This window comes from Hippocampus bargibanti, linkage group LG04 (genome assembly GCF_051943395.1).
Source record: "Hippocampus bargibanti isolate YZ-2025 linkage group LG04, ASM5194339v1, whole genome shotgun sequence".
Lineage (NCBI taxonomy): Eukaryota > Metazoa > Chordata > Actinopteri > Syngnathiformes > Syngnathidae > Hippocampus > Hippocampus bargibanti.
In genome coordinates this window covers 10559679-10584355 of record NC_142737.1, presented here as the reverse complement: position 1 = coordinate 10584355, position 24677 = coordinate 10559679, and the positions used below count along the sequence as shown (strand labels likewise).

Genomic DNA, 24677 nt, shown 5'->3' with positions numbered 1-24677 from the left:
TATATATATATATATATATATATATATATATATATATATATATATATATATATATATATATATATATATATTTGGAGCAACGCCCAACTGGAGTTTTATTTTTAACCTCCTCATCAGCCTAACTATACCACCTTCCTACAGTCACCCACCCCTTACCCCCACTTCTCATTCTTTGTTCCGCTCTCCATGAGTCTTTTTAGTGGCTTCAGAGCCTGGCTGTCTTATCGAGGCTTCCCAGGTCTACGACATGGCTGCAGAAACAGCACACCGTTTAAACCCAACCCCCCCTCGCTGCTATCAGCCCCCGTGGCAATGAGTCCGACTCGCGTTTCCAAGCCGACTGAATCAAATGTCTGCAAACATCGCGGCTCATAAACCTCACACAAAACTCTGCTTAAGCGTAAAGTTGCTTTCTGACAAAGCTTTGGCTGGTATGTAAACTGTGCAAAACAAACATAACTCTGAAATCCTTCCTGCAAAAATGTCACAGACAATCAGGTTCATGCATTGAGATGGAGTCCATCTGACAAACTGGCAATTTTCCAAAATGAGCATATTTGAATTGGAGCCTGTCGTTGCGTTTGCTTTGACAAAGTGATTTTTAAGGACGTAAATGGAGCATGACGCATGTTTCTAGTTCTTGTTTGCCTTTTTTTTGCTGTGGCAAAGGTTTCCTGACAAAAGTATGATTGCGCTTGTCACTCCAAGGCAGATTATCATCTAGAGTCTGCAATGAGTCACGTCAGGAGGAGAAAAAAATACGGGCTAGACACAAACAGAGAAAGAGACAAAGCAACTGAGACAAAACATGCGAAGACACGCAGGCTGTTGACAATGTCAAGCGTGGTAGGTGTGATGACTAGATTGGCCAGCTGTAGCACCACTATCGTTTTATCTTGGTCACCCAGCTAGCAAAAATACAGTACACAAGAAAATGATATGGGGAAAAATATGAACAAATACGGAGCAATTTCGACTTATGCTCAACGGCATTAAATCAGGGGTGTCCAAACATTTTGTAAAAGTGGGCCAGAGTTGGTGTGTTAAAAATGTCAGGGTGGCGGCTACCTTGACGGACTTTCTTGACATATATCCGAAATTAATTTATCGTATTTTCCAGTGTATAAGTCGCGCCGGAGTATAAGGCACACCCCCAATGAATGGTGTATTTTCAAACTTTTTCCATATATAAAGCACACCTTCAATGAAGATTTCCAAATATAATGTATACATATATAAAATGTTTCCAAATATAAGGCACACCACTTTATAAGGCGCTACAGTAGAGGCTGGGGTTATGCACTACTTCTACAGAGGTGGGGGAATAGAATCAGTGGCTGCTGACAGTAGTTGCGAGACCTGTTGTGGCTCAATATTAGTTCGCATATAAGGTGCACCTGCGTATACAGTGCAGGGTCATCCTTTGAAGAAAATGAACGCTTTTTTTGGGTGGCCTCATACAAAGGAAAATACAGTAAATTAATTTCAGCGAGCCATTCTGTGTTTCACAATTGATTTTCATTTCAGATATCTTAAGCAAGTGTTTTGGTTCATTTGAAACATTCGTATCAAAATTGAATTTCCTATTACTTTTTTGTAACAGTAGGTTAACAAAAGTAATATATTTTTTGTTGATGGTCACATTCGTAGATTTTTTAAATAAAACAACTCGTTATTTTAGAAAATATAATAATAATAATAATAATAATAATAATAATAATAATAATAATAATAATAATAATAATAATAAATGAATTGACATTGAAAATTGAAAATGAATCTTCACTTAACTAACTTTTTTTGTAACAGCTGAACAGAAAAATTGTACTATTGGATGGATTACATTTGAAATATAAAAAAAATATCTCACCATGGCAGTTTAATATTTACAGAATTTTTAAACACAATAACAAAGAAATGAACAAGTAATAGTATATCAAAAAGTTCATGGCTCATTTAAAATATGATATTCGTAAGTATAAATATTGATTTGATTTTTTTAATGGATTTTATTATTATGGAATGAAAACTGAAAAAAATATACATATCGTAAATTCCGGACTATAAGACGCTACTTTTTCCCCAAACATTCAACCCTGCAGTTATTTCAGTGATGCGGCCAATTTATGTAATTTTTCTAACAGCTGCCAGTGGCGCTCGAGTAGAAAAGGTAAGATTAAGACCGGTGGAATATATGCCTCGAGGAAGACTGCAACTTCTCATTTTGGGCATGAATTAAATTACCGTGAGCACACCCTCATCATGAAAAATAAGAAAAGAAAGGCATATGACGCAGCTTTCAAACTAAAAGCAATCGAGCTGTCTGATAAAGAAGGAAACTGAGCTGCTGCACGTAATCTTGGCATAAACAAATCGATGGTGAGACGCTGGAAACGGCAGCGGGAAGAACTGGAGCAACGTAAAAAGACGAAAACAGTTTTCAGAGGTAATAAAAGCAGGTGGCCCGAACTGGAAAACATTCTAGAAGACTGGGTGAACACACAGAGAGCAGATGGTCGAGGTGTTTCGACTGTGCAGATCAGACTGAAAGCAAAAACAATCGCCACCCAAAAGAAAATTCCGGATTGACAGCGAGAGAGAGGCTGAGGTGTGTGTGACGACGTCTATACTACACTGTTTCATCCTGACACCGAGGACGATGACTTGGATGGCTTCAGTTCAAAGGAGGAAGATGAACACGGTTTATCGCGATTTTCACCTGTATGTTCTTTTACCAGACCAGTTACACTGTGGTGCTATTGTGTTGCTAGTGTGTTGTTACCAGGTTGCTATAGGCATTAAAACTTTGAAATCGCTCTCTTTGTGCCGTCTTTCTTTGTAAATATATTTACATGTTTTAATGTGGGCACATGCAGCTTATATACAGGTGCGGCTTGTGTATGTACAAAATCGATATTCCTCTAAAAATGTAGTGGGTGAGGCTTATAATCAGGTGCGCTCTATAGTCCGGAAATTATGGTATTCAGACTTATGTCAATGAAAAGTGACTTGAGGGCTCATTCAGTCAAAATGTACTAATTGGCTGTTCCTAACTGAGCCTCTAGGTGGCAGCACTTAGCACACACAAGGAACAGCGCTACTGACCAATGTATTAATTCTACATGCAGGCCAGATGTTATTGATTTTATGAGGCTACGGGCCGCATGAAAATTGACCACGGGCCGCATCTGGCCCGCGGGCCGGACTTTGGACATAGGCCTTAAACGCTTAATCCAGACGCATATGATGTATCTTTGAGCTGCTTTGAACTTCACGTAATGAAATGATGATTATTCTTTAGATGTTCGTATTTGGGCTGCTCCTCCTGTTGTTTTTATTAAGATCCGTATTCAGAGCATATTCTACTCCTTTTCCTCTATGATCAAGAATCTCTCATGGCTTCTCGATTTCTTCTCGTGATAAAAACTTGTGGAAAATCCCATATGGAGCACGACTACTGTAAATCTTATTTTAATGCAAAGCGCAAGTGCAGGGATAGGTTTGAAATGACCTACAAGGATCCATGTTCATAGAGAGTAGCTTGGGTGTTTCAAAACAATTACACTACCTTACAAGGAACTAAAGCCTCGGAAACAAAAAGGAAAACGACGCCTACATGCACAAGTGGGATCTGACGTTTGTACCAGCAAACAATAAGGATCATTTCTCCACACCCACCAACCGCTGGCATGCTTTGTCCAATCTGACAAGCTGTCATCTTAACGCCATTATTCCGTGTGTACTGCTTCCAAATGGGAAAATACACATTTGGTTTGCGTCGAACTGAAAAGATCTACGGGAGCTTAATCGCTGCCTGTGGCCATCATTTGAACCAAAAAAAATTGAATTGGATGCAAGAATGAGCTGAAAGACTGAGGCAGGCATTTTATAAAGTATTTTCATGTCAAATGCATAATCCCCCCACCCAAAAAAAACAATGGCCTGTTTGTGGGCCGAGTTATTCATTTTATTTGGTTATCAACAGCCCGCTATTTAAAATGAAAATGAATACAACCTTCAAGGAGACGAGACTGTGCTAAGTCACCGCTGAGGGGGGCTTTTTAGAGGGCAGCCCGGTGTACGTTTTACAAGTGCATATTTGTGTGTGCGAACACACGTGTGCGAGGAGCATCATTAGAGGAAGGTCAATGCGACTTTATCAACACACCTTCATAAATAATTTACAACTACACAGGAATTAGACTTTGTAATTAAATCGCTTCATGGCGCTGTAAGTATATTTGCATGTTTGTACCAGTGTGGATCGCACGCTTGTGTCTGTCGACAAGCGTGAGCATTTGTATCGTCGCTAATTAGCACCAAAAGAAGAGCCGCGGCGATTACAGTGTTTCATTATGAAGACTCAGGGATGGCATAGGGGGTGTACACATTTTTTGCGAAGGGGGCAAGATTTGGTGTGTTAAAAATGGGCGGACGGTCTTCACATAGCAATTAATGTAAATACATTTCAGTGAGCCGTTCTATATATCACATTTGCTTTTTATTTTAACTCATTCACTGCCATTTCCGAATGAATTTGGATATTGAAAAGCATAACGTGGAGCGCCATTCCCGATATTTTTTTTCTTGCTGGGGGTGCATTTCAAGCTTCGATCAGACCTCTGGCAATGTTTTTTTCCTCCGACGACGGGGCAGCATATACAGACAATCCAAACCCCACAGCGCCACGGTGGATGGCGGACTAGTTTTCGGTGGATGAACACCAAACCACACGGTCGAACAGCACCACAGTGGCTGGCGGACTAGTTTTACACACCCATTTTCATGGAGTGCAGACGTGGTTTGTTATCGAGTGGAGTACTTTTGCTATGATGGGACCGAAAAAGACCCCACCACAGGCTAGTGTTAAGCCAAAGAGGATCCAAAAGAAAATTACTGTCGAGAAGAAGGAGATCATTGAAAAACACGAACGAGGTGTGCGTTTGTGTGACTTGGCGTCCTAGTACCAGTATGCTAAGTCGACCATTGCTACGTGTGGCTAAGGGTGTTTCTGTGTTGTCTAAGCAACAGTCTCAGGCAATAGAAGAGGTTGAAAAACATCTGTTGATTTGGATTAATGAAAAGCAGCTAGAAGGGGACAGTGTGAGTGAGGCTATTATCGCCGACAAAGCACGGCAATTTCACTCGGATATCATCAAGAGGCAACTACATCAACAACCATCACAAAGGTAAATAGAATGACATTATTATACAGTACAATTTATTTCTATAATTACAATACAATAGCACATTTATTATACATAAAACAAGGTATATTTTGTGTGGTTTTGAGGCTTATTTAGTAGACAATTATGTTTTATGGGGACCTGGGAACAGATTATTCAAATTTTTAATTGTTTCTAATGGGAAATAAATGTTTGGCAGACAACCTTTTCGCCTTACACATATTTTCTGGGAATCAATTAAGTTCGTAAGCTGAGGTATTACTGTAACTTTCTTTCATTCGTGCAACTGTCTCGTTTCAGCCATTCAGACAACCAAATGCTTCGGCCTCATCAAGGTACTCAGGCTTTGCCCTTTTCAATAATTCATCACTAAATTTTCAGGGTGGGGTAAAAAGGTTTGTCAGGAGCAGCTTCCTCTACAAAGGCTCGTTTCTTCTAATTGGAGTGACACTCGGGTCCCTCTTGGTGATGCCGAAATGTCATTAGCGGAAGTGCCAAATGCCACGTTGCTATTTGAGGTTATGCCATTGATTGGAAACGGCGGTGTGAAAACGTGGCCTGTCTGACATGGAGGAAGCGTCGCCACGGCTGTCGTGTGTCAGGCACACAGATTCGATATCCACGTACACGAATGACTGAGATGAGTGAAACGGGGCTTTCTCGCAAGATTACATAAGCGCTTGACATCAGCGAATCTTTTCCTATATTCCGGTTTCTCCGCATTGGGATATAGATGGCGCCCGTGCAGTCCACATGAATGGTGTATTTTAAAACTTTTTTCATACATAAAGCACACCAGAGTATAAGGCACACCTTCAATGAATGGCAAAAAGGTTTGCAAATCTAATATATAAATATATAAAAGCTTTCCAAATATAAGGTACACCACATTATAAGGTGCTACAATAGAGGCTCTGACAAAGCAGCCCATTGCCAACGGAGCTTGGGCGCAATCTTCTGCTTTTTCTGGGTGCTACATTTCTGTCCTTGACGGCTCGAATTGATATGGGAGGACTCCTAGAATCAAATTGCAAACATTTATGCTTTCCTCGTCAGAAGAACAAGAACAAAGAAAACATCTTCTCCGAATCTGAAGCCATTGTTTTGATTCTCGAGCAAGGCAAGACGTCTTGGCGTGACGTCACGAACAAGGGGGTGGGACCTTCTGAAACTGGCCATTTCCGGATTCATTTGGAAGTCATTTTTATTGGGTTTTTTCATTTAACTAAAAATATCAGCCTGCCTGTTTTGGGTATTTTAGATGCTATAAAACGTTTTTCTGATGTCAGAGGGAAACACAAAAAAAATGTGCCGGTTGTCTTTTAAATGTAGTGTGTACAAACCTCATAGCACAGTAAGACCCCCCATTTAATTAACTGTCTTTCAAATTGGAAAGATATCCCTGATCAGGTAAATTTGGGGTTAGACACTACTTCTTCTACAGGGGGAAATGGAATTAGTGGCTGCTGACAGTCATTGTGAAACCTGTTGTAGCGCAATATTACTTCACCTTTAATACACATTGGCGTATAAGGCACAAGATCATCTTTTGAAGAAAATCAAGGCTTTCGGGTGCGCCATATCCACCGGAAAATACAGTACCACAGATCAATCGACTGTGATTCAAGAAGAAGAGTCTGTCCTTTACAAATGCTTTGCTGGGTCACACAATAATATTTTTACATTAAAACCCCCTTGAGGTTGTGTCAAGCTCAGCTAGCTATCTATTAGCTAGCTAGCTTTCTATCTATTTGAGTTATTCCGGGTCGAGTGAACGCTATCGTTGAGTGTGGCTGTCGATTCTCATCCACAGAAAATAAAATTATCCCGTGACTATAAAGTGACCTTGAGAGTTTTGAAAGGCGCTTATAAATGAATTTTATTATTATTATTATTATTATTATTATTATTATTATACCCATTATGGCTGGTATTAGATTTTTGAATGAGTAAAATGACTGAAAATTATGCCTGCACCGACTCCATGTACAAGAGACGGTTTTGCTCATCTTGTGCGTCAGAATAATTTGAGACATTATAGAACTTATTGTTTGGCCTAAAATTATCCAAAAAGTGACTGGACAGCTAAATGGGCATCAATCTGAAACAAAAAAAGCCATTGCAATATGCGCATATGTCACACGCACAGTTAAAATATACATCTGCCATTGCTGAGCGTTGATTGAAGCTGATTATGACAGAATAGTGGCACTGGTTCCCCTTCTGTCAAACTCCCGGGACCCGTGACCCACCTTTTCAGTGTTTTGCAGTTTAAAAGGCCACATCATCAAAAGAGTGACAGTCACTTTGACAGGTTGTCACCTAGCGATTTAGCACTCTCACTCCATTATTTGTAACAGACAAGAAAACGTTATTTTCAAAAGATTACAGATCCCCCCCCCCCACAATAAAAATGTCCTGATGGTGCAATGGCGTGATTGATGTTGATGGGAAACAACGACGTTAAGGGAATGAAGGTACTGAATATGAAATGTGAAGTGCCGTGACGTTTTTAGGAAGGCAATGAAGTGCATATAATAGCTTGTGCAGTTTTCAGTGTTTTTACTGTATAAATAATTACAGCTGCTAAAAGCTTCGACTGGGTCCTTGCATTCCACACCTGTCAATGCTACGGGGGGATGCTACGAAAGCGATCTTTTGAGTATTAGACGGTGACCTGCTTTACCAAAATTATTTTTTCTGAGGACTACAAAAGTTTGTCATTGGACAAAAGCCAGAGGGAAAGGTGGACCGTCAAGGCCTGCAAAGACTGGCCTAAAAATATCTGAATCACGGACTGATGGTAATTATATTGTGTCCATGAATTCTTATTGAATAATTCCAAATTGTCTTTCAGCTTCTTTTCATTACCTTTTCCCTCTTGCGCTACATCCAGACGTTTGTTTTCGTTATTAAGCCTTTAACCAATTAAATTTTAGCCATTATTTGTTACAGGGATCAGAAATCTATTTGAATGCCTTCACAATCAGTTCTGCAGGCCTTGTAGCATAAAATGAGTGTCGATCAAACTACTGATTTAAACAATTACATTTCGAGTTGGCAACCCAAGGCCTGCTGGAGGGCGCTGGAAACGTCAGAGTTTTGGCAAACTATGATTGGCTAGTGTATCGGTAGTGAGCTGCATAAGCAAATCTTTTGTGTTGATTTAATAGCAGTTTTGTCAACCCACAATGGCGGAAGAAGCTGAAAATGGATTTGGTTGGAGATTTACTATTAAAGCCATTTTCAAGACGGGCTTTTCGAGAAAAAAATGGACATAATTAAAAAAGGTCGGTCAGTTATTTTCTGGCTTATGGTATCTCAGGTGGAGTCACGCCACACCTTTTCAGTCGTAGCTGTGGATTGTTTTAGATCAGAATCAGAATCAGAATCAGAATCATCTTTATTGCCAAGTATGTAGAACACACAAGGAATTTGTTTCCGGTAGAACACGCTGCACTAGTATCGTCGTCAAAAAAAACTGCTATGTGGCACTACTGAAGGCCGGACGATGAAATCCACGGTCCACCACTGCTAGATACACACGGTTTGTTATCCAAATAGCAACGGCTTTATTTAGCCTACAAGGAGTATCTACGTGCATCTGCGGATGTGATGGAAAAATAGGAGGCAAGTGCGAGCTTGCAAGCTTCCCTCGTTTCAAAATGTCAGGTAGGTGTGCGGGTGCGGGGATGTGTGTCTCTTCAAGGTCTTCACATTTGGTAGAGGTATTTTAACAGTGTAGAAGTAAAGAACAGCTCATGCGAGAGCTCAAAATAGTGGAATAACCCAGTGACACTTTTGCAATTACTGAAATCACATAGTGAACGATGAGGCGCAAATGTACAAATGAACTGACAGGCAAGGCCGAAATGACAAACAACTTGAGGAACTTCTCACATTGCCAAACGTGTGTTTTTTGTCAAACTGAAACTCCAAGAAACAACAAGACCGAATCCTTTCCTTCCTCCCGCGCATGCATGTGAGGCCATCTCTCCTCCCCTGTGCGCTGTTTTGACCAAACACATCAACGCCTCGGATAATCTCCAACTGGCCTCCCCTCACCATCAGAGGCTGCTGCACCTGCTCAGAGGAAGCAGAATCAATTCTGGCTTTGAAACGTGGGGCTTTGAGGTGGAAAAACTGTGCTCCCGCGATCTCTACCTTCTTCTATTTTGTTACAATTCAAACTTTATCAGGAACCCCTGCTGGAAATCCAGGTTTGAAAAAAACGATCTGCACCCATGTCGTGACATCGCTTTGACATGGAAACTTTGCGTTCACTGTGTGGTGCCCGTCAAATATTTGCACTCCATGACCTTTGATTTATTTTCTTTTTTAACCCTTGTTTTACAGTTTCATATTTTCCATATTACTGGTCTAATTTTGTAAGGCTCTGCCTCAAATCCGCAAATAATTGACAACTGATTTATGATTGCCGAAATATCAATAATTGCACCAAAGCCCTTAAAATGGAGAAGACCCTAAAAGAACACACTGATATTCTGTGTGGATTTTTGTAAACAGCATAGACAATAACAAGCAGTCAAGAGTCATCAATAATATCAGTGAGCATATTAACTCATTGGGTTGTTGTCATTTTCACTATAATTGTAGGACGCACAGAATATTGAGTTTTAGGACTACATAAACATTCAAGACAGCGTTAGAAACCCCAGACTCTCTTTTCTTTCAACAGATAAAAAGAGTTAATTCTGAAATTATTTGAGTCTGGAGTTATATGAACTTGAAAAGAGGGTGGTTATCCAAAATACAATGTAATGCTTATTGGTTTAAATAGCGCTTAACAGATGAAGCTGGAACGAAGGACGAACATGGAAAAAAGGAAATGGTGCCCCCTTGTGGAAAAGAAAAAAAAACATTGTCAGAGCTCATGCCAGCATTTTATCGGCATCCAAGCATGAATAAACAAAACCTGTACAAATTCGGGATTGGTGCTCTATGTCATATTTTCAATTCCCAAATAAATGGCAGTGAATGAGTTAAGATGCACAGAAAATTAATATTTTTGGTTCAATATGGTAAAGATTTCAAGGTCAGATAACTCCAGACCCATATAACTTAGGAATCAACTTTTTTCTGAAAAAAAAAAGAGAGTTTAAGGTTTCTAACACTGTATTGAATGTTTATGTAGTCCTTAAACTCAATGTTCTGTAGGTCCTGCAATTTGAGTGAAAATGACAAAAACCCTGGCACTGGACTGGACACATTTTTGCACATCGTCTGGCAGTGAATGAGTTAAGATACACCGCGAATGAATATTTTGAGTTTAATGCGGTACAAGATTCAAACTATGCACTTTGTCTTGAGGACAAAGAAAGAACCTACATATAGACACCAGTGTGTTCCTGTTTTTAATGAAATATTTTAATATTCCTCTTCTTCGTATCACTTTTTGAGGCTAATTTAGGATGACAAAACAGCAGCAAACAATAAAAGGCAAAGTGACAGATAAGCAGATCCTTGACGGGCAAGAAAGCAGTTCATATATTTGGATTAAACGCCAGAAGTAAACAAAAGAAAAAGTAAAATCCCCAAAAAAATCAGCTTTTGGTTGATTTGGTGATGAGTGCAGTTCTTGTGAACCCTGAGAAGCCACAAAATAAATTGTGAATAACCTGGGATGCATTCAAATTTAAATGGGTCCCACTTTTTTGTGACAGTGACAGGGATTAACATTACTGAAAGGTCTTCCAATATATTTGCATAATTTGCACGTCATAAAATGAATAGGATATTATCATCTGTCACTTCCAATATTGATATGAAGAGTTTTGTTTGTCAGTAGTGCGCAACCACCTGGCTTTCCTTTCTCTCTACTAACATGACGCCGATGGAAGCGATAAGGACCGGGTTTATTTTTAGCAAAGTAATAGAAGGCCGTGTGCTGTATGGGATGTGACAATGGAGATGATAAAAAAGTGCTTCTTTCTCCCTTACTTTATCACTAAGGAATCAGTGTCCGTGCACAAGTCGGTCGAGACCCTCGGCTAATGGGCTCCGAATATGACTTCTGTCGTGGTGAGGAGAACCCACCGTGAGTCAATTTGTACAGACATTAAAAGGAGCATCATTATACAGTAAAGTCTCGTTATATCGATATCGATTATATCGATAGTACCGCTTATTACGATACTATTTTCATTTCCCTTGCACATTTCTAGTCTTTTTATGTATAATTAGTACCGTTTAGTACGATACCCGGTTATTATGATAATCCGGTTATTACGGTGCTCCTTTTCATCCCCCGCCGGCCATTTTTGTTGTTTATATCGATATATCCGTCGCGCCATTGGTCAACTTGGTCACGTGTCTTGTTACGTGAGCCGCCATCGGTCGCGCCATTGGTCGACTTGGTCACATGAGCCGCCATCGGTCGCGCTATTGGTCGACTTGGCCGTGTGACTTTGTCACGTGACACGCCATCGGTCGCGCCATTGGTCAACTTGGTCACGTGTCTTGGTTACATGTCACTCCATCAGTCGCGCCATTGGTCGACTTGGTCAGGTGACTTGGTTACGTGCCCAGCACCCGTGTCGCAGAGCCATTTTCATTTCCAGACGCTAGCTCGTGTGTAGCAGACGAGATTGAAGTGTTTGTGTTAAAAGGTAAAAATGGGAAGCAGAAGAAGATTGATGACTTTTTTAAATTGTATACATAATACAGTAAGATGTAAGCGTTGCAGTTTCCCTGTTGTGTTATGTACATGCCCACTGTACTGTATATGAATGCAATCGTTTTTTGCAACAATGTTTCTTGTTTTGTCTGCTGAAGGGCGATGATTTTGAAAATTATTAACATTCCATACTGTGTATTAAAGGACAGCCGATGTCACTTTTTATTCAAATGCAAATAAAAATGACTTAACGCCAAGACGTCTTGCATTGCTTGTGAATCCAAACAATGGCTTCAGATTCGGATAATATGCTTTCTTGTTACACATCCAGTTATGAATATGTTTCAAATACACTGTAGTTCTGAAGATTAAAGCATACATGTTTACAATCATTAAAGAATTATATGTGCCATTTTGAGGCAACATTGGGAGAACATCTCTTACCCAAAAAAAAGGGGAGCTAATGGCCAGCTCCGTTTCTTATATGGCGCTTGGCTGCCCTCTTTTGGCGGCTTTTGTTTAATGCAGTTCGGCGCAGGATCGGATATATCGATAGTCCCGGTTATATCGATATTTTTTCGGACTCCCTTGAATATCGATATAACGAGACTTTACTGTATTTAAAAAAAAAGGACAAATGATGTCGTTGGACGACCGACGTCCGGTAAGAGAGGCGAGAACGTATCGTGTGTTAGCGACGAGCAGGTGCTATTTTGTAGTCAATTTTTATCACAGTTGGGGCAGGTGAAAAGCAAAACATATGACGTGCACTTATCAGAAAAGGCAGATGGGCGCTTTTTTCCTGCTTCTCATTATCACCTCCGAAGCATTATCTTTGAACAGGCTCCAGATTTAACACCTGAGGGGTGGGGTTGGGGGTGTACATTATGGGATAGAGGTGCAGCCTTCAGGCCTCTTTAAGATGTCACTTTTATGATGTTTGGCTTTAACCGCAGTCATACTGCTGACACATGACAATGTGGTGGAAGAGAACTCAAGTACGGGGTAAATATTTTGTTACTGTGCTTAATGTTTGCTGAGATGCTTATTTTTTCATGACTTTTTTCCTTCCATATATTTGATATCAGATTGCTGTATATTTTTTGGGGGGCACAAAATAAGCTTTTTCAACCTGCACAGATGACAAAAGGGGCGATTAAGATCTTCAGCGATTAAGATGCTGGGGATATAAGGTGTTGGAAAAAAAGAAATATGGAGGAAAGTGAACCAGGGGGCATTAACGATAAAGACGCAATAGATTCAGGGAGACAAGATATTGCCCATCTGTGTGTGTTTCTTCATAGATCTCAACATATTTGCCATCAACAGCTGTTGATGCCTTTGGCCGACCGGTTCCATGTGTGCTGCTCGTTTGATTAATAGTTTGGTTGTTTTTGAGGACCTGCCAAATTGTTATATTGCCTCTACTCAATTTATGTGCAATAGCTCTAATCCACAGGTGTCAAAGTCAAGGCCCGGGGGCCAAATCTGGCCCGCCACAGCATTTTATTCGGCCTGCGAAAGCAAATCAAACTTGTAAAATTCTACGATGGTTGCTAAGGTCCAAACCAAAATTTCAAATTGTCCCATGAAAACCACAGTAACAGTCATGATTGTTTACTTCAAATTTGATAACTAGTTATTAATTAATTCATTGTGCGCGTGCTATAAGCAATATGTGGAGGGGAACATTCTAAAGGCTTCCCCAAATTCAGAACGGCCCCTGAGGGGAAACCGTAACTACAATGTATACTTCATGTATTTTGTTTTTCTACTTTCATTCCTTTCATCACTTTGCTGCTGTGAAATGTAAATTTCTCCACTGTGAGACTAATAAAGGAAAATCCAATCCAATCCAATGTGGCAAAAAAAATAGTTTGACACCCTTGCTATAATCGACGTCAAAAACTAACTCCATATAATGTTCAAACAATCAATCTGAAAGCAACTACAAACACCTCTGTCACGTTCCAATACGTTTTCTGGGTGGTTGCAAACAAAACATGCTACATACTGATTTGATGTACTTTACCATTAAAAAAATGGGAGGTCTAAACTTTGGTTTTGCGATTCCAATACAACTTGAGGCAACCTGTTAATGATCTGGATTCTTGGTGACAGTGTTCCGACATTTATCGTTCAAGCTCTCCTCTTGACTCATAAAAGTGAGCACATAACTCCTACGCTGTCATCCCTACTCTGGCTCCCTATCCATTTTTGAGTTATTTTCAAGATCTTATTATTTGTCTTCAAATCCTTAAAGGACAACCGACACCGTTTTTTTGTTTCCTAGCTGACATCAGAAAAATGTTTTATGGCATCTAAAATACCCAAAACACGCAGGCTGATATTTTTAGTCAAATGAAAAACATCAAGAAAATGACTTAAAGTGTCCCAAAAGTACTTCAAAATCAGTTTCAGAAGGTCCCACCCCCTTGTTTGTGACGTCACTGGTGCTTTCTACTATCTTTGCCACTGCTTTATTCCCTGTATATAATAGCTGTCCATGTTAAGCGCTTTGTTACCGCTTCAGCTGTTGTTAAAGCGCTATATAAATCAATATGTATTGTATTATATTGTGTTACACGTTTTTCTCCCCGGCGAGCAGGAGCAATAGTCAAGAAGCTTCCTGTATCCATAATTGATTACGCAGACTTTAGACAAAGAACAAAGGAGTGTTCAGCTCCTATCGGACACAAAGGAACTGATAAAGGTCCCAAAGCTTCAGACAAAATATAACCGCAGCACGAGCAACTGGGAGTTAACAGAGACTTTGATGCTACAAATAAGAAAACGGACTGACAGGCGGGTTGACAACGACAAGACGAGCAAGCAAGATTTTCTTTGCTGTCTTGATGGGTTTCGTCTGACCCACATTAGAAGGAAACAGACGGGCTGACATGTAAACGGACTTGAAGATAACTCAACGTTTGCACCTGTTGCCCGTCGGATTGTTGTCACTCTTGGGCATCCACAAAGGGGAATTCAATTATTCCTCATACTTTGTGTAGCTGAAAATGGGATGTTAACCGATGGATGTAGGGGTATCTGATCGCTTTGGGCATATGATCTGCACATTGGAGCCTCACTTTTAACATTATTCCAATTAATTAATGTGTCCTAATTAAAATACTATTTATAGTTAATGGAAAATGGCAACGTGACATAAACAACGATCCTCATGGGCTTTATATCCCTCAGTGCGATGACTGAAGCAACTGTCACACAGAAAATGTGGACCAAAAATCTTCTGGTATTGTTTTGCCGCTTTCAGATTACTCAAACGGAAATAGTCACAAACGAAACTTTATGTTGCCTACACGCACACTTTTTAAGACTTTTGCAACTAGGTGAAGAGCCTCCAGTTTGCTAGCTATTCAAATTGTGATAGGTGATAGGGAAACAAAATGATTCGTGGATTTTACAGAGCTAAATTTATTTTCAGATATGTATGACAATAAAGGATGTTAAAATGTTACTTTTTCATTATATTTTTTTAGAAAATATAATAGCAGCTGGACACTGAAAAACACAAATTTATCTTCCTTTTTTTTATTTTAAGGGAAATTTGGCTTTTAAATATAGACAAATCAGTGGTTGGCAGAAGTACCCCACCTGATCAGGTGATACTAACTTAGCCACTGCCATTCCCGAATTTATTCGGGAATTGAAAAGCATGACTTGGAGCGCCATTCACGGTTTTGTTTTTTCTTGAAGGGGGGGGGGGGGCGATAAAGCGCTTGTCAATTTGCCTTTTGTACAGCCGCCCCCACTTCAAGCTCAGATAACTCCAGACCCATATAACTTGGGAATTAACTTTTTTTTCTGATAAAAGAAGGGAGTCTAAGGTTTGTTACGCTGCATTGAATGTTTATGTAGTCCTAAAACTAACTATTCCTGCAATTTGACTGAAAATGACAAAAAAAACTGGTATAGGAGTGGACACATATTTGCATTGTCTGGCAGTGAATGAGTTAAAACTCAGGAAATGGTTCATGGCCGTCATCAATAAGCAATTTTTGTTTGTGTATAAATTACAGTATGACAGGCAGTAGGTTTCAGGGCTATGAACAACCGACACACAAGTCTTGTTTCTCCAATTAATAAGTTCACATTTCTTGGGGAGGTCTGAATATGATTTCTTGTCTTTGTGATGTTCTGCTTTTTCCTATTTTTTGCCAAAGGTCTGAAAGAGATACTTTTCAAACATCACATGATAACTCGTGCAAGAGATTTCTTTGTGCGACAGGTGACGATTTTTGCCTAAGCCCTAATTTACAGCACTGAAGTCTGACGGGTGTCTCGCTTGCTGTTTATGTTACTGTGGTGACGCATTTGAAGCTGAATTGTCCATTATGGCGACTTCTTTTCAATTTCGCACCCTGTCATGACTTCCCTTTGCCGTTGGAGCACTCTCTTTGGATGATTACTACTTTAGTGGAAAAGGACGAATGAAAAATGTATACTGGTGTCATATGAAGATATATATTACATGTGCCTCTTATGAAACAGAAAGAACCCTCGAAGCTGCCATTAGCTTGCCATCTCTGCAATAGTAGTTATTCAAAAAAATCTTTTAGGTTCAGTTGCGACACAAAATAACCATTTTTCATTCATTAATGGGGAATGTTTTTAAATTTCAATGACATTGTCAAAAAAAATTATGGATTCTTATCTTATTCTTATTCTTATTCTTGTACATACACTATTTTGTTTGTGGGCCGAACAAAATGATGTGATGATGTGGCGGGCTAGATTTCACCCCCTTGCCTTGACTTTGATACCTCTGATTTCGAGTGTAAATGTCAACTCTGTCATCTCTAAAGTGAGATGAACAACATGGTTGACCTATGCTGCTGATTTCGCAAAGCAAATTCCTTAATTTGAGACGTAGCGACAGATGAAACAGATAAGACTCACAACAACTTTGTAGAAGTTCCTAAAAGCACCACATTGACCTCTGCATCTCTTTTACCCCATTTGACTTTGAAGCAGCATGAAGGAAACATTAATTTTATTAATGTGACTCGGATGTCTTCAAGAAGGCCAAAGTCATCCAACAAATTGCAACGCGAGCCCAAAACAAGCACGGGACGGCACTCGAGACCTTCAGTGAAGGCTCGCGTCTTAAAACCGAAAGTATTTCAACTATATTGCCTTGGCGCATGGTTGGAGTGGGCTGAGCTGGGGGCGGGGGGTGTCCTGGGAAACTGCGACGTGAGTGCATGCAAAGACATTGTCGCTGCCCTACACGACTAACGGCTGCAATTCAAGGCCCGATTCTTTCCCAGTATGAGGCAAAAGCTAGAACATTGCCACGGCAGCCGGTCTTTGCCCCCAAGCTATGTAGACATTGGCGCTCCCGTATATAAGGAAGGACTGGGAAGAATTTTAGGCTACAAGCAGGAGGGGGTTGAGAAGCAGGAGTGCCTCCAGAGGCATGTTGACATTTCATCACATTCTAATTTCTGCACCATTTTGACAGTGCTTGAGATTTTAAGATTGTATTCTATTATTTTTTTTAGAAAGATGAAAATAGATTAAACCTGCCAGGTCATGGAAAGGGCATTACCCAAACAAATCAGATATCTTATCTGCTCATGATGGGTTTTCTCCGGGTACCACTTCCAGACTCTGAAAAAAATCATTCTTTGGCTTAAATCTATTTTCTATACCGCAGGTATGAACACGAACATGTTTGAGTGTCTAAATGTGAGGTTGGAGGGCGTTCCTGTCCTCTCATACAAAGACACCTGCAGCTCACCGAAGACCTGAAGTCAAATGGCCCCTCACCTTCAAGGCCACCCTAGTTAGAATACACGAGGTAAGCGAGGTAAGACAAGTTGATGGTGTTCAACACATTTGGATCTAATAATAAACCAAACAAGTATGAAATGGTAGAAAAGAAGTTGACAAAAGCACTTACAAAAAGAAGTATCTTGACTTTGACCTCAAAAGAAGTGAAAGCCCACTCATTTTTTTATCTCGTCGCAAAGCAAACCGATTTAATCCATAAATAGTGAACTACAGAAAGAAAGTACCGTATGTTCCGGTATATAAGGTGCACTGGAGTATAGGCGCAGCCCAAAGAATGGTGTATTTTCAAACGTTTTCCCTGTATAAGGCGCACCGGGCTATAAAGTGTACCTTCAATGAATGAAAAAAAGTTTTCCAAATACAATAGATAAATATATAAACGTTTTCCAAATATAATAGATAAATATATAAAAGTTTTCCAAATATGAGGCACACCACATTATATGGTGCGACATTAGAGGCTGGGGTTACGCACTATTTCTTCTAAAGGGGGAAATGGAGTCAGTGGCTGCTGACAGTAGTTGCGAGACCTGTTGTGGCTAAATATTACTTCACATATAAGGTGTACCGGCGTATAATGCGCAGGGTCATCTTTGGAAGAAAATCAAGGCTTTTGGGCGCGCCTTATACACCGGAAAATAAGGTAAACTTATGGCTCAACATATATCTCGCTGTACTTATTCGTAATAATTGTATATGCGCCATTAGGGGGTAAAAATACAGCCTGTACTTCCTGTGACGCCATCCGACTCTCGAGCTTTCAATGAATGGATTTGATTATTGATTTGGCTCCATGCCTCGGCAATCAGAACGCCTTGTTTCAGCTGCACCTGGTTTCTCAGCGCCGCATAGTTCACCCGAGAGCTGGGCTGCCTCTCGAAAATAAACTGTAAAGAAAGAGGGCGGGTGGGGTGTTTCGGTGCAGACGTTCACAATAGAAAAATGGAGTCTTAAGCACTCTCTTATCATCGATACCAACGAAACTACAGCCCCTGTTTTAAGGGATTAATGATTACTTGACAAAGTGGGTGTCGACAAAACACGCTGGATATAAATCCTCAGCAGTGAGAATTTAAGAGAAAGGTTAAATCAGTAAGATTTAAATGGAGCTGGCTTTGCGGGTTAATGTCGTTCCTACGTGGGTGTCAAGCGTTGTGCGGTGGATGGACTCAACAACATCCAAACATCCCCAAATCCCCAAGGCGCCCTTGGAAAGGCCAAGATATCTCCAAAAAGGAACTGGCTGGCAAAAACACGAGTGGAGTTTCGAGAGGAAGGGGAGAGATATAGAGGGTATGTATTCCGGAGAGAGAATAAATGGGTTGATTCCCCCTCCTTTGAAAAGAGGAGCCATGACATCATCGCATGGCAAAGAGCGAGGACCTGGGTGACAAGGAGCGCGGCGAGAGGGAGTCTTCAGTTCGCCATTCTGCTCACAGGGCCCATCCATTTGGAGAGGATAAGAGGCCAAACAATGAGCTCCCGATGAATGAAATCCCAAATCCCACAGGAGGAAAAACAAATCAGCACGGGGAAACCGATGAAGAAAGAGGCAGAGAAGGGAGAAACCCTTGAGGGATAAAAAAAATGGGTGCACTAAGCAACAAAGCATTTTGGGACACGTAAAGCAAGACGAGTAGAAGTTAAAACAAAGAAGCCATTATCCCTCCTGGCGGGTGGGCGGCGTAGTGCGAAGGATTTTGAAAGTGGCACCATTTACATCGGAACGCTCCGATATATATAAATTGATCAGGCCTTGTAATCCCAAGAATAAGGATTTAAAGCCTGGCTCTCCTCGGGAAGCCTTGTTTATCGGAACTACATGAGCGTGTGGGAGGCAAAAGTTTGGCTTTACGTCAGTTCAGAACGCAGCCCGCAACCTGATCAGAGAGATGTGAGACAGCCCCCGGATGCTCAGAAAGGCTGTGATGACATGCCTCTCCTCGCTAAAGTCAAAATGGAATACAGGGATACCTCGGCTTACAAACGCTTTAGCTCACAAACTTTTCGCTTTATGAACATTAAATTTGCGAGAATATAATCTTGGCATACGAACTAGGTTTCGGCGGACGAACCAAACCATGCAGCGCCACGTGGCTGGCGGACTAGTTTTCGGCAGATGAACACCAAATCACACGGTCAAACAGCGCCACGATGGCTGGCGGACTAGTTTTCCACACCCCCTCTGAGTGCAGACTTGGTTTTCTATACATAAAATAAGATATTTTGTCTAGTTTTAAGGTTTATTTAATAGAAAATTATGTTTTATGGGGCCCTGGATTAGTCTAATTTTTAATGGTTTCTTATCGGAAATAAATATTTGGCAAACACACACTTTCTGGGAACCAATTAAGTTCGTAAGTTGAGGTATCACTGTATTTAATTGCAGCCCACATGGCAAAGTGCAAAGTATTGTTTTGTGTGTAATCTTCAACAAAAAGCATCCAGTCTTGATTGCGAAACGCCGGAACAAAAGAAAAATCATTTGAAAGGAAAAAAACAAAACAAAAAAAAACAATATTCTTCAAACTCAAATTGGTGGGCTTATACTTCAGTCGTCAACTGGGGACAACTTGACATGCAAACTTTGAAATGTGAAATACCCCAAAAAAAGAAGGATCAAAGGAAGCATTCACTCACAACTAAACTAAAAACACAGCTTGCTTGCTTTGTGTTTTATTTTGAGGCTAGAATATAAAAAAAGACGTTGAAGGCTAGAATAACGACCATTTTAATGAGTCAACAGAGACCTCTCAATTCGGATGTGTGAGAAATAAAATCAATTCAAAAATGCTGACTGTATGAATGAGCGCAATTAACCCTGAGAGTCGCTATTACTGAACCTTTGTACTCGTTTTGGGAAGCATTCAGACAGGAGGATTTCCAATGAGTACAACCTTTAAAGGACAACCGACGTCTCCGGGCAAGTTGTGTCCATAATTTGTAAAATGCCTTCAAATGACTTCTACTGAGCGTATTTTAAAAAGATTCCACCGCATATAGCTATATTATACATTTTAAGACTCGTGCTGAATATTCCGGAAGTCTTGTTTTTGAGTTGGTGACGAGTCCGTACGTGACATCAATGAAGGAACGCCCCTGACCAAAAAAAGGACACATTGTAGTAGTCCTTCCATCACGATGCATTTTGCTGTGCTTGTTTGGTCTGAAAACGTCGTGTTGCGCCAGAAGAGGGCGTCCAAGCTCCATATAAGGAATTTATGAACCTGTGGAAACACAATACATTGTCATGTCTACAAGAGGTCGCCATTTTCTTCTGCCTCTTTTTGGGTGCGACATTTACCCCCAATGTTGCCTCAAAATGGCACGGAATAAATTCTTTAATCGATTGCAAACATGTATGCTTTCCTCTTCAGAACTATTTGAATCATATTCATAAGTGGATGTGTAACAAGAAAGCATATTCTCCGAATCTGAAGCCATTGTTTTGATTCTCCAGCAATGCAAGACGTCTTGGCGTGACGTCACGAAGTGGGGGCGGGACTTTCTGAAACCCAATTCGCAGCTCAATTTTTTGCAGATTTTGGACACTTTAAGTCATTTTTATTGGTGTTTTGCATTTGAATAAAAATATCATACTGCGTGTTTTGGGTATTTTAGATGCTATACAACGTTTTTCTGATGTCAGTTAGGAAACAAAAAAAGTGACGACGGTTGTCCTTTGAATATGACACATTTTGTACCCTGCGTTCTTTACATGAACAAGAGAGAGGGCACTTAGAAAATTCCGATAAATTAATTGGCTTTTTGGGAGACCTCAGCATACCCCCCCGAAAAAAAAAATATCTCTCACTGTCTCTCTATAGAGAGAGAGAGAGAGAGAGAGAGAGAGAGAGAGAGAGAGAGAGAGAGAGAGAGTAGGAGAGGGACACAGAGAGAGAGATAAAAAAGAGAGGGTGAGAAAGACAGAAAAAAAGAGAGGGAGAGAGAGAGAAATAGATAAAAAAGAGAGAGGGAGAGAAAGGGAGAGAGGGAGAAACAAAGGGAGAGAAAGAGAAAGAAAAACAGAGAGAGGGAGAGGAAGGAGAAAGACAGAGGAAGAGAGAGAAAAAGAGAGGGCGAGAAAGAGAGGGAGAGAGAGAGACAGACAGATAGAGTGAGAAATAGAGGGATAATAAAGTGAGGGAGAAAAAGAAAGCGAGAGAGGGATACAGAGAAAGGGAGAGAGAGACAGACACAAAAAAGGTGAAATAGAGGGAGAGAGACAGAGAGAGAGAAAAGAAAGAGAGATTTATATTGATATACAGTATATCTATATAGCATATCATTGTCCCAAAAACAATAGAAACCGTAGTACAGCAAAAAGCAAACACCTACACAGATGGAAAACAATGTCTTAATCCTTCCAAGAATCATTCAAGCACATTGATGTCAAAAAGGGAGAAAAATATGCATGTTTGTGACATGCTACTCACGCTAGTCACCACATCGTGGGCATTTAATGCATACTTAGCTCTACTAACTTCTTCTCAACCTCAGCACGTGGCACAGCGAGATTGCATATTTAAGTTTCAAGGCGCATATAGAGACAGATTGTTGATGGATTTGTTGTGACAAATGGGGGAAAAAAGTCCCCAACAGCCATTGTTAGCAAGAGTTCATATTAAAATTCACTGCTGCCTTAAAGGACAACCGACATCACTTTTTTGTTTCCTAACTGACATCAGAAAAATGTTTTATAGCATCTAAAATACCCAAAACACGCAGTATGATAGTTTTAGTCAAATGCAAAACACCAATATAAATGACTTAAAGTGTCCAAAAACTACTTCAAATTGAACCCGGAAGTGGCCAGTTTCAGAAGGTCCCGCCCCCTTGTTCCTGGTGTAACGCCAAGACGTCTTGCCTTGCTCGAGAATCAAAACAATGGCTTTAGATTCGGAAAAGAATCTTGTTACTCATACAGTTATGAATATGATTCAAATAGTTCTGAAGAGGAAAGCATACATGTTTGCAATTGATTAAAGAATTTATTCCGGTCATTTTGATGCATCTGGAGAGAAATGTAGTGACAAACTCTTTAGTACACACAGTACCCAAAAAAAGACAGAAGAGGGCAACAAAGCTCCGTGTAAATTGTCTCCTGGGACGTTTTGTAAGTGAACATCAAATACACTGTAGAAGTCTTGGCGCAACACACGATTCACCATCGCGTTATTTATGTGTTTTCCTTCTAATTTCGCCATCAACAAGAAGTTTTCAGACCAAAGTAAGTACCGCAAAATGCATTGAGGTGATGCAAGGTATGTCCTTTCTCGGTGAGGGGCGTTCCTTCAGTGACGTAGGGTCAGGACTCGTCACCAACTCAAAAACAAGACTTCCGGAATATTCAGCGTGAGTCTTAAAACGTGGCACCAGGACACCCTTGGTCGCAGTTCGATGATTGACTTTATAGTTGTATCATCGGATTTGCGGCCTCATGTTTTGGACACTCGAGTGAAGAGAGGGGCGGAGCTGTCAACTGATCACCACCTGGTGGTGAGTAGGCTCCGTTGGTGGGGGAAGATGCCAGTCCGACCTGGAAGACCCAAACGTGTTGTGAGGGTTTGTTGGGAACGTCTGGCAGAATCCCCTGTCAGAAGGAGTTTCAACTCCCACCTCCGGCAGAACTATACACATGTCCCGGGGGAGGTGGGGGACATTGAGTCCGAATGGACCATGTTCCGTACCTCCCTTGCTGAGGCGGCAAATCAGAGTTGCGGCCGTAAGGTGGTTGGTGCCTGTCGTGAAGGCAATCCCCGTACTCGCTGGTGGACACCAGTAGTAAGGGATGCCGTAAAGCTGAAGAAGGAGTCCTACCGGGCTTATATAGCCTGTGGGACTCCTGAGACAGCTGACACGTATCGACTAGCCAAGCGGAATGCAGCCTCTGTGGTCGCCGAGGCAAAAACACGGGCATGGGAAGAGTTCGGTGAGGCCATGGAAGCCGACTTCCGGACCGCTTCGAGGAAATTCTGGTCCACCATCCGGCGTCTCGGGAGGGGAAAGCAGTGCACCACTAACACTGTGTACAGTGAGGGTGGGGCGCTGCTGACTTCGACTCGAGACGTCGTGAACCGGTGGGCAGAGTACTTCGAAGACCTCCTCAACTCCACCAACACGCCTTCCTTGGAGGAAGCAGTGTCTGGGGACTCCGAGGTGGGCCCTCCAATCCTTGTGACTGAAGTCACCGAGGTGGTTAAAAAGCTCCTCGGTGGCAAGGCCCCGGGGGTGGATGAGATCCGACCGGAGTTCCTAAAGGCTCTGGATGTTGTGGGGCTGTCCTGGCTGACACGCCTCTGCAACATTGCATGGTCATCGGGGAGAGTGCCTCTGGATTGGCAGACCGGGGTGGTGGTCCCCCTTTTTAAAAAGGGGGACCGGAGGGTGTGTTCCAACTACAGAGGGATCACACTCCTCAGCCTCCCTGGAAAGGTCTATTCAGGGGTCCTAGAGGGGCGGGTCCGTCGGAAAGTCGAGCCTCAGATTGAGGAGGAACAGTGTGGTTTTCGTCCCAGCCGCGGAACAGTGGACCAGCTCTACACCCTTAGCAGGGTCCTCGAGGGCGCATGGGAATTCGCCCAACCACTCTACATGTGTTTTGTAGACTTGGAGAAAGCGTTTGACCGTGTCCCTCGTGGAGTTCTGTGGAGGGTACTTCGGGAGTATGGGGTACAGGAGCGGCTGATACGGGCCGTTCGGTCCCTATATGACCGATGTCAGAGTCTGGTTCGCATTGCCGGCAGTAAGTCGGAATCGTTTCCAGTGAGGGTTGGGCTCCGCCAAGGCTGCCCTTTGTCACCGATTCTGTTCATAACCTTTATGGACAGAATTTCTAGGCGCAGCCGAAGCGTTGAAGGTTTCCGTTTTGGTAGCCTCAGTATAGCATCTCTGCTTTTTGCAGATGATGTTGTACTGTTGGGGCCTTCAAGTGGAGCTCTCCAACTCTCGCTGGAGCGTTTCGCAGCCGAATGTGAAGCCGCTGGGATGAGAATCAGCACCTCCAAATCTGAGACAATGGTTCTCAGTCGGAAAAG

General features: G+C 41.4%; 1 protein-coding gene across 2 annotated transcripts in view; it reads right to left on the bottom strand.

Moving 5' to 3' along the window:
• commd10 (COMM domain containing 10) overlaps window positions 1-24677 on the bottom strand; it is a 57955-nt gene that overhangs the window by 22054 nt on the left and 11224 nt on the right. The window contains exon 6 of one of the 2 annotated variants that reach the window (XM_088993958.1): window positions 20293-20867. The exons of the other annotated variant lie outside the window; for it this stretch is intronic. Within the exon in view, the coding sequence (XP_088850084.1) occupies window positions 20658-20867 (210 nt within the window). The 3' untranslated portion in view covers window positions 20293-20657. Of the gene's footprint in view, window positions 1-20292; window positions 20868-24677 lie in introns of those variants that run through there. 2 annotated transcript variants of the gene reach the window in all.